We start from the raw sequence: 10,727 nt of genomic DNA on the forward strand, positions 1-10,727 counted from the left end.
CTTCAGTGTATTAGAAAGAAGAAAAGTCAGTACAAGTACACTTTTATTTTTTGTGCTTAGATTAAAGTATGCCCTTTTAAAAAGTGTACTACAAATACTTTGTGATTTATACTGTACTAATACTTGTACAGTTGATCTGAAAGACCACAGGATGAAATCAAAACCTCATTTGAACCGTATGAAGTCGTTTAGCTCATAGAGAATCAGAAAATCAGAATAAAAAAAATTCTGATCTGATTTTACACATACAAGGAATTTGTTTTGTTGATGTTGGTACACGACAAATCTTCTGAAAATAAACTATTAAAAAGTAAAAAATATAACACAGAGACCGACTGTGGTAAAAAGTTTGTCTCTGCAAACTTGTCTGAGATCAGTGGCTCATGTCCTTTAAGTGTGCACTGAACCACATGCTTTTATTTTTCCATAATCTTACTAACACTTGTATGGGTCTTATAACTTCCTTAAAAAATCCTGATAGCTGAAAGGAAACAGATAAAACTTCCAGCTAGTTTCCGTTAATCTGTTGCTTTGCCTTTCAAAGTAACTGCATTCACTTTGTCTTTTGGTAAAAACATTTTACAGGCAGTAATTCAAAAAATATGGAGAATTATAAAAAAGTTTTATTACCAAATTTCTTTTCCAAACAAGGACGTTATTTAGAATTTACAGGACCAATGAACCCTGTCTGCTTTTCTCCTCAGATTTACAGACCGCTGAGGCGTCTGATCACTGACCTCTTTACTCGTTTGATCTGATCATTTTTAATGCTGGATTAGTAAACATATAATCTAATGTTGAATCTGGTGTGAATCCATGTAGATGACAGTGTTAGCTAAGTGACTGAAATGTGAAAGTTTAAGTCTTTGGCTTTTCAAGTATAGATTTATCAGGCTCAGCATCCACCAGTGCAGATTAGATTAGATTAACTTTTATTGTCTCCCTTTTCAGACATTTACAACCCTGATTTAATCAGTGCTGGGACCTGCTGACCCTTTCTGACATAAACTTACCTGAAAACAGCACAAAGTCAATATGTTTAATGTTCTTCCTCATCAGCTTCATTGATTTTTGAAAATATCTGATGCAGCATCACGTTTCACAGACTGAAAGATGTGGAACACTCCAAAAACACCTGTTTGGATCATTCCACAGGTAAACAGGCTGAGTGGTGACAGGTGAGAGGATCATGATTGGGTATGAAAGGTTCAGTCGTTCATAGAGGATGGAGTGAGCTTCACCACTTTGTGAACACATGATGGATGAAGGAGATGAACACATGAGCTCAGAGACACTTCAGCTGCTGCCAGTGGACTCTGCTTTTATTTATGTTTTACACGTTGACTAACTTTGTTAGGATCAGAGATGCGAAGTCAAACTTCAGTCAACGTGCAGCGTCACTCCCACCCAGAATGTTGTACAATGCCAAACGTGATGCTGCACAGATGCTCTTTAGAAACTCTAAACTTCCAAAATAGAGAAAACAGCAGAGTCACAATGAGGAAGTGACACGTCACTTCTCACAGGAAGTCCGTTCTTCCCTCGTCTTTCAGAGACAGTTAATAACTGAGGAGACAAAAGCACGATGATTGAATTCAGATGGACTAAAAACTCTTTATTTCTGATACTGATGCTTCACTTTACAGGTAAAGATGAATATAACGTACAAATATACCAGTGTATTAGGATTAGTATTAGTATTAGTATTACTAACGCTACATTAGTACATGCCGTGATTTTTGTTCAGCTAAGTTTGTTTTTAACATGGCAGGTTTTAGGAAATTTAGAAATGAGACAAACTCAAAAAGCCATTCTCATGTTGGCATTTTCTTTTCAGCAGCAGTGACAGGACAACGTGTCCCACGCTTTATCGTCAGAGGTGGAGATGAAGTCACTTTGCCTTGTGGACACACAATAGATGCTCAGAGCAGATGTGGCGAAATTGACTGGATATTCAGCACTCCAGGAAGCGCAACAACAGTACGACTGTTTGAAAAGGGGCAGATTGGTAGAAATGAGGACATTAACAGATTGAGCGAGACAGAGACGTGTTCTCTGGTTATAAACAAGGTCACAGTCAAGGATGCTGGTTTCTACACCTGCAGACAGTTCACATCAGGATGGTATCGAGATGCTAATGTTTATCTGTTTGTTATTACCAGTGAGTATTTACATCATAATGTGTGTCTTAATACAATATACAGAAACATTATGACGTGATTACAGTAATGAACTTTCACTCTTTGTCTCTCTCACAATATCTCCACCAGTGACTGAACGTAGAGACGCTGAGGAGGTGGAGTTGTCCTTCACTTTGTTGACTCACAGATATTGTGAGTACAGTCTGAGGTGGCTGTATATGGAGAAAGATGAAGACGTGGAGACATCACGTCATACGTGCAAAGTTACTGTCAAGTTTCCTGCGACTCTTCTTAACCAGGAGTCAAAGTATGGCAATCTGTTCAGGTGTGAAGTGACTGATTATTACAATGAGGAAAAGAAGCAGTTTGACTTCAGTCCTCAGTCCTCAGGTGAGATCATGAAGAGCTGTTTATAACCACCTCAAACTAACGTGCATAATCACAAAGTACATTTGTGTATTTGACATATTTAGTGCAGATGTAAAGCATGCAGAATGCTCTCACCGCACAGCTTTGGATGTTTCGTTATGTAATTTGTCCAGCAGAGGATGCAACAACAGCGGCAACAGCATTAACGATGGGAACAACTGTGAACCACAACAAAACAAGGATGGACTCACCAGGACCTGCAGTCTCTGATACGCCAACACCCAAAGGTAGGGACTCACAACCCTGTAAACTTTTTATCTTTCAGTCTTTCTCTCAGCTTTTGAAGCCAGAACTATGAGCGTCAGACCATCACTCGGCTGTGGGGGAGATGCCTTCTTTGTGTTTCACGTTGAAGTGAGCAGAAAGCTGCAGCTCAGATGTTTTAAACGCTTTCATCTGTGTTCCAGGCTGGTGGCTGTACATCACTGTGGCTGCAGGTTTAGCTGCACTCCTGATAGTCGTTGTGGCTGTCGTCATTTGGAAGAGAACAAAACGTGAGTGTTCACAGCTGAAGCTTTTTTCAAGAAGAAGACGTTTTGAAAAAGCTGGATTTTCACTATGGACTCTTTTGTCTTTTCAGGAAAGAAAACACAGACGGATGAAAACACAGTGAGTGTGAACTGAATACTCAGATTTCGACTCCACAGAGCGAAGGAGGAAGTGGTTAATAACAGCGTAATTTGGAGCTGGGCCAGAGGGTGATTAGCTTATCTTAGCATAAAGACTGGAAGCAGGGGGAAACAGCTAGCTCAGCTCTGTCCACAGTTCAAAAATACACCTGTCAGCACCTTTAAAGCTGACATGCTCACATGTGACGTCCAGTTTGTTTACAATACAGAAATATTTCTTGATGAACAACAGTTTGTCCATCTGCCCGACACGTAAACCTGCTGCTCTAATGACCAGCCGAGACCAAGGAAGTTACAGCATATATTTTCTTCTGTAGAAGCACAAGTTGTGGTTTTATTTATGGGAATGTGTCCTGTGTCCCTTTGTCCACGGACAGACCTTAAACCCTGCCGTGACTGAGCCTGGTCCAGAAACCAGTCAGGACGAGGTGAGACGACACACTCCTCCCAGTACAGCTGCACTCACTGTTATGTGTGTTTCTCCCTAAAATAAAACCGTATGAGACGCCTGCGTTTGATTGTTTTCTGCGTGACAGAAGAAAGAGGAAGGAAGTGGATGCAGCTGGTTTGCGACAGAATAGAAAAACGTGACGCAGGAAGTCCTGGATGTGAGGTTTGGGTGATGGCAGAGAGTCATTCAGCAGCCATGTTGTCTTCTCTGTGCAGGCTGATCCTGAAGACGGTGTTTGCTACGCCTCCGTCAGCTACATCAAGACCAACAGCAAAGCCCAGGTAAGCTGTGCTGAGGCCGGATCAGAATGTCCTCATGATGTCTTTATTTATGTTTTACATTGTGTGTGTAATCTATCACGTTTGGTGCTCCTCAGGTACAGGTCAAACATGATGATGACGATGATGATGATGAGGGTGATACGGTGACCTACAGCGCTGTGAAAGCTTCCTCACGTTGTGCAAGAGACTGATGATCCCAGCAGCCTCTACGGCAATGCCTCTATGTATCAGAGCTGTCGCTGACACATTGACAGCAGTGTCAGCTCCACGGGGGGCCACCAGGGGGCGGGCTTCACAATCCCCCCCTCCCTCTCTGTGGGCGGGTGGAAACATTCACCTGTTACAATAAACAGTAAAGCTGTGAAGACACTCACAGATTCGACCTTTCTGGATCAACAGCTCATGAGTGAATCATTGTTAAAGAGCCTCGTGTGAATCTGAAGCCTCCGCTGAGTTAGATGATCTTCACTGGTCTCTGTGCAGCTGGCTGTGCTGTCGGTCTTTAAAAACCAGGCGGTTTCATAGAACTCTCAAAGGTCTCGTGAGTTTGGTGCCGCTACACTTTATCTTAAAAAAACAGAGCAAACCAAGTGAGTTTAGCGACACTACGCGGTGTCAGTGTGAAGTACTGAACATCTCCTTTCAGTGTTGCACTTTGTAGACGGTCCCTGCACAGTTGTCTCACATCCGGCTGCACAGAGAGACTCATTTGTTTGCTCAGAGGAGGCTCGTTTACATTACGGTGAAGTCAAGTGACTGAAAATGAATTCATCAAGCGTATCTCTTCACTTTGGCCTTTGACTAGCTGTAACTGTTTGTTCACGCTTTGACTCACACTCACACACTTCGTTTAAGATGTCGCGCTTCATGCTTTCTGTACTTCTGTACTTTAAGTATTTCTATCAAGTGGGTTTATTCTCCATCTTATTTATATTTTTCTGTCCCTTTTTTATGTTCATTTGAAGTGTTTTTACATGAAGCACTTGCATGTGTTCTCTTTGTTGTAAAGCACTGAGCTGCATTTCTTGTATGAAATCTGCCTACATACATATATTTTTTTTATAAAAGAACATATTTTATTTTACTGTGTTTTGTTTTTTGTCACTCGTGAGACTCAGAACAGGAAACATACATTTGATTTAGAAAAGACTGAATCGTTTTGGGTGGATGGGATGAAGATGGAGGCAGGAGGACTGCAGTGACTGAAGCTTTGACTCAGTCTGAACATCATGAGACGTCCAGGATGTCTCCCCCAAAGGTGAAATAAACACAGTGCCCTCGCTTCACGCATAAGGAACACTTCCTCTCTCAGAAACACAATCAGCAAATTGCGCAAAGTTACACCCCTAAAAAACACTGACAGCAGAAACTGAGGTTCCAGACGGATGGAAGCTTTTGACAGGCTGTTTAAATGAGGAAAGCCTTCATTTGTTATGAAAGGGTGAATGTTTAAACCCTTCATTTCCTCCACAGCGTCAACAGGTCAGGGTTCCCTCATCACAGTCAGAGATGGTCTCTTTGGTACAGGATCAGTGTGACAGCGCCACCTGGATCCTCTGGTAGAACAGCAGCAGTGGAGCTGCTTAAACTCAGGCTGATGGTGGAAAAAGCCGTTGTTGATGTCTGTCAGAGGTACAAATCAAAGATAAGAGCTCACGGTGCTTTGGTTCATCTCTTATTAACAGAGGGTGTAAGTCATAAAATAGTCCGGTTAAACAGAATGAATATGAAATTAATTCGACTCTCTTTGTCTTTCACAGAATCTCCACCTTCACCAGTGACTGAACATGCAGACATTGAGGTGGTGTCGCACTGCTCAGTGCTGTCATATGAAGGATGCCGACACACCATCGCGTGGCTGGACGTGGTTCATGAAAACGCTGTTTGACCACAGTCACCTCTGAGCTCATGTCCGACTATTATAAGTCCTTCAGGTGTAAAGTGATGGATATTCACACTGGAAAAGTTCAGCTGTTTGCCTTGTACAGGAAATGAGAAAAGCCCGGGATCCCATTTCATAAGCATTATATGAAAAGATGCTGTGATTGTAGACAGGAAGCACTCTATGAGACCGCCACAGACAGGAAGTGTGTTGTGGTTTTTGGGTGGTGGGTGAGTAGTGGAGACGTTTACCACCAGTATATTGACTCTGCCTGACAACATCATCAAATTCTGCATAAATCCTCCAGTTTTCTTTTCCACACATGAAACCAGAGTGAGATGTTAGTGTTAGCGGCAGGCTAACACGACAGCAACAGTGTTATACATTTTGTATACTTGCACACTTTACATTTCTGAGGAAAAAAAGATAATTTTTATATATTATTGTCAATCAAAATGATTACATCATCCCACCTGAAAGATACATTATTACTTTATCAGTCACATTTTGCCACATTATTGTTTTGACATTATCGGGTTTTATAACTGCAAATTTTATCATAATTTCAGGAAAGTATTTGTATTACTGGATACTACATAACTAAACACACAGTACAGCTACGGTTGATGGTGATGGCATTAGTTTTATTGATCAACATGTTTGTGGAAGTTTGCATTTTGACCAGAGGGTGGCGCTGGATGAAGAGTTATAAATCCTGAGGGTGACACACGTCTGTACCAAACATGTATGTGTGTGTATTTGCTCTGCTGTAAGGTTAAAGTCACCTGCAGCAGGTCTGAGGCACTCACCTGTTCAAGCAGCACCAAAGTAAAGAATAATTAAGATCTGATGCTTTAGTCAAAAAACAAACAAACAAACAAACACCCCCCCCCCCCCCCCCCCCAAAAAAAAACCAACAAAAACAAACCAGCAGCTGACTTCAGGGGGCAAAAGGACATCACTATGAGGAAGTGACACCTTACTTATCACAGGAAGTCGAGTTTTCATACACTCATTTTTCTCTGAAACAAGAATCCGCACAGTTGAGAAAGCGAGACAGAGACAGAAGCACGATGGCTGAACTTGGACAGAATGAGATGTCTTTGTTATTGATGGTGCTTCAGATCACAGGTACGGCTACGTGTAACGCAAATATAAGAAGCAGAAATATTCCAGCTTTTATTTGAGTGATGCTGCTCATTGAGCTGTTTTCATTGTGATTTCAGCAGACGTCTGTGTGACACCTGAAGTCATCCTAAACTGCCTTTTTCTCTCTTCAGCTCATGTTTCATGCCTGCCTCTCGTCCTCTCAGCAGCTGCAACGGCAGAACTTAACCTCTTCTTCACAGTCAGAGATGGAGATGGAGTCACTTTGCCTTGTCAAAGTGTGGTAAATGATCAGCGTGAGTGTAACAGCACGACCTGGCTGCTCAGCGGTTCGACGGTGGTGCCGCTGTTCGAACACGGGCAGATTCACAGCGAGGCCGCCGCTGAAGCAGACAGACTGAGCCTGGCAGCAGACTGCTCTCTGGTCATTAAGACGGTCTCAGCTGAGGATGCTGGTTGCTACACATGCAGACAGTTCAGATCAGGACAACAAGGTCCAGACTCTCAGGCTTATCTGTCCGTCACTACCTGTGAGTATTCACATCAGGATGCTTTCAGCTCTTATTAGTATCATTACATTAATCATGATTAACATGAATTTTACTGTTTGAAAATATCTCCTGCAGTGACTGAACATAAGGGCACAGATGAGGTGACGTTACGCTGCTCTGTGCAGCCGTTTGGAGAGTGTGGACACACAGTGAGGTGGCTGTTTGTGAACAAACATGTGAAGAAAGGCAGAAAAGGTGTGAAGTCGACCTGCTCGGCCGACGTGACCTTTGAGGCCTCTCTTTTTAGGAACGTATCACAGAATAAGGAGTTCCTAAAGTGTAACGTGACAGATGGCTATAATGGAGAAGTGCATCTGTTTGCCTTCAGGCCTCAGTCCTCAGGGCAGGACACAGGTGAGAGCACGGTGAGCTGCTTCAGCTCAAACAGCAGGTTAATCCAACACGTCTGATGACAGCGTTCTGTGTAGTGACTGCAGAGGGACGACGAGGTGTTTTATACCTGAGCACTTTCTGTTTATTTGTACAGGTGAGGACACAAGAGTCCCATCGACGACACCAGCAGGAAGAAGTGAGTGCTGCTTTTCTGATGATGTAAATCGCTTCGTTTAGTGAGGAAAGGAGCAAATGGATGTTTCATAACAGCTGCAGCTGACGTTTGTGTCTCGACTCTCGCTCCAGGCTGGTGGTGGTTCGTCCTGGTGGCTTCGGGTGTAGCGGCGCTCTTGATAACTGCTGTTGTGGTTGTGAGATGGAGAAATAAAGGTGAGAAAACAAAAAATTTTAAAAAATTAAAAAATTATCTCTCCTTTTTCAGTGTGGAAGCTTAAGTCTCTTCTTTGTCTTTTCAGCGAGCAGAACACAGGATGACAACGTTGTGAGTTTAAAAACAATCAGAGCTTTATGATGTATTTATACAATCAGAGAAAACCTGCCTGTGGTAGTTTTTTCACTATGGCTGCAACTGTGTTACACACAGCTGGTGATGCAATAATAATAATAATAATGACTGTGATGTGCTGAAACTAAGGGAAAACTTCAGCCTCCAAAAGGACAGTAGAATCAACTCCTGAACATGAAGCTTCACAGCATGAGGATTCAGTGTCGTATCTGTCTGCATGCTGTTAAAACATGGACTCAGAGACACTTCAGGAAACTGCTGTCAGTGAACTCAGTTTGATTATTGATGATTGATTCTGATGCATGCGTTGTACAGATGTCGCTTGTTCAGTAACTGAACTCTAAGATGCTTTTTGACCAAATGTGACCAGCCTGTGTTTGTCCAGGGGCTGACCTCTAACCCTGCAGTGACTCAGTCTCCTCCTCCAGAGAGCAGTCAGCACTGGGTGAGATCACACACTGCAGAGTTACACTCACTGGAATCTGTGTTCAACGTATAGCTGCATGACACACTCACTCCTGCAACAGAGAATAAAGGGGAAGGAAATGGTGCAACTGGACTCCTCCAGAATAGAAGAGTGATGCTCGATCCACTCTGAGCGCTGTTTACACGCGACTCGATCTGGTTTCCTGTTGTAACCGGCCTCACTAGATTTCTAGATTAGATTCAACTTTTTTGTCATCGTCAGAGTGCAGCACAGAGACAACGAAAGGCAGTTTAGCATCTAACCAGAAGTGCAAATAGTCAAAATATCCAAAGTTTGTATACATACAGGTAGTGCAGGTAATTTCTATGAAAATATAAAACATGTGCAACAGGTAGCAAGTGGCAGTGCAGTAAGAAGTAAACACCACATCCTGAATAAGATCAAACCAGCAGACGGCTCAGAACCAGGACACTAAAACGCGTTTTAAACAGCCAAACAGACAGAAGATATGTAACATGACCTCCTGGAGAGGGTAAAAGAAGTTCAAATGGACAATAATAGAAGTGTGAGCAGCCATGTCATCCTCTCTGTGTAGGCTGATCCTGAAGCTGATGTGTCCTACGCCTACATCAGCCACGCCAAGACGAGCGGCAGTAAAGTAAGCTGTGCTTCATAACACTGCTGGTGTTAGACAGAATCTCTGTTTTAGCCTTAAATCCTGAATAATCTTCTCTTTAAGGACTGTCCTGGTCTCTTGTAAATGCTGCTTCGTGTTTTATTGCAGTTTGTGATGTTGTGTTTATGCAGATTCGGGGCGGTGATGAAGCTGTGACCTACAGCACCGTGAAAGCTCCCTCCTCTTCTGCTGGAGCCTCGGCTGATCCCAGCAGCCTCTATGCCACCATCAGCTAGCCAAACCCTTACCCTGTAAAGCTGAATTTAACATCACCGCATTTATCACAATATTTTACATTTATAGTTTGTTAATTAAAGCTTTCTGGAGTGGAAAAAGTCCATTTTTAGTAAAAAGAATTCATTCATTTCGCTTTGCTTTAATGGTTGAAAATTGTCAAAACAGTCCAAATCTTGCACAGTATTTTAAATTGAATCCTCATTCTCTAACTCACTAACATTTTTTTAATATTATAATATTGCATTCTTAACATAAAGTGTTCACCTTTCCCTCTACTGTTGCTGTAAGCTTGCTGCTCGTCCACTAGGGGGCGATATGAGTTCAGTTACTACCACAGAGTAGAAGCAATGGCCAAATACTCATCTGATTGATTGCCTTATAAATATAAATTGCTAAATGAACTTTCAGGTCGGCACATTATTGTGCTGTGACGTCTGGGTGGTGGTTCAAGGTTCAAGAGTGATTTTATATCTAACTTTTTAAAAGCATGTTTCACCTGTAGTTGCGTTATATGCAGTGAAATAATCATTATTATGCAGTCTTCATTATTTAGATCCACGTTAGGATTTTTTCTTAAAGCTGATATTCTGTCTGTATTTTTGAGGTGTGTGGACAGTCTTTTGATAGAGTTATATTAGTTTTTTCTGCTCTGCTCAGTGAATTTGCAGTCCAACCTTGATAAACACCTCAAGATGCACAAAATGGGCAAAATCAACAGTTGCAACAAGGGGCAGAAAATCCAATTTGTTGCAGATATATCACTTGTTGACGCCTTCGTCTATCAAAATCCACCAATTAGAAAGGATCACCAGTTCCATATATGGTGGAGCGTACTCTCCAGCCCGCCCCTCTTTGTTGGCTCGACCAATGAGCAGCCGCGGATGATTGGTGGCTGCCGGCGATACGTGCAACGGAGGGATGCAGGAGAACAGTCGGGAGCTAGTGGGACCGTTTTATCCGTGATGATTCAATCATGTGAACGACAGAAGACGCTCTCTGTCAGCATGAAGGCGGATTTCTTTGGTCGATAGCTGATACCGAGGCGCCGCGCGGGCTG

General features: G+C 42.5%; 1 protein-coding gene and 1 long non-coding RNA gene across 2 annotated transcripts in view; both read left to right on the forward strand.

Annotated features, from left to right (window-relative positions):
* The first annotated feature begins 1,579 nt into the window (after positions 1 to 1,579).
* Positions 1,580 to 10,727, forward strand: part of LOC139347268 (uncharacterized) — a 233,030-nt gene continuing 223,882 nt past the window's right edge. The window contains exons 1-7 of the mRNA XM_070986694.1: positions 1,580 to 1,646; positions 1,838 to 2,161; positions 2,271 to 2,531; positions 2,684 to 2,797; positions 2,978 to 3,064; positions 3,151 to 3,185; positions 3,577 to 3,627. Coding sequence (XP_070842795.1) covers positions 1,586 to 1,646; positions 1,838 to 2,161; positions 2,271 to 2,531; positions 2,684 to 2,797; positions 2,978 to 3,064; positions 3,151 to 3,185; positions 3,577 to 3,627 — 933 coding nt within the window. The 5' untranslated portion in view covers positions 1,580 to 1,585. The remainder of the gene's footprint in view (positions 1,647 to 1,837; positions 2,162 to 2,270; positions 2,532 to 2,683; positions 2,798 to 2,977; positions 3,065 to 3,150; positions 3,186 to 3,576; positions 3,628 to 10,727) is intronic.
* LOC139347309 (uncharacterized) lies at positions 8,279 to 9,687 on the forward strand. The gene is made up of 4 exons (XR_011603318.1): positions 8,279 to 8,306; positions 8,716 to 8,775; positions 9,353 to 9,415; positions 9,565 to 9,687. It is a non-coding gene; the product is annotated as an uncharacterized lncRNA (long non-coding RNA).

The sequence above is a fragment of the Chaetodon trifascialis genome, chromosome 19, assembly GCF_039877785.1.
Source record: "Chaetodon trifascialis isolate fChaTrf1 chromosome 19, fChaTrf1.hap1, whole genome shotgun sequence".
In the NCBI taxonomy this organism is placed as follows: Eukaryota; Metazoa; Chordata; class Actinopteri; order Chaetodontiformes; family Chaetodontidae; genus Chaetodon; species Chaetodon trifascialis.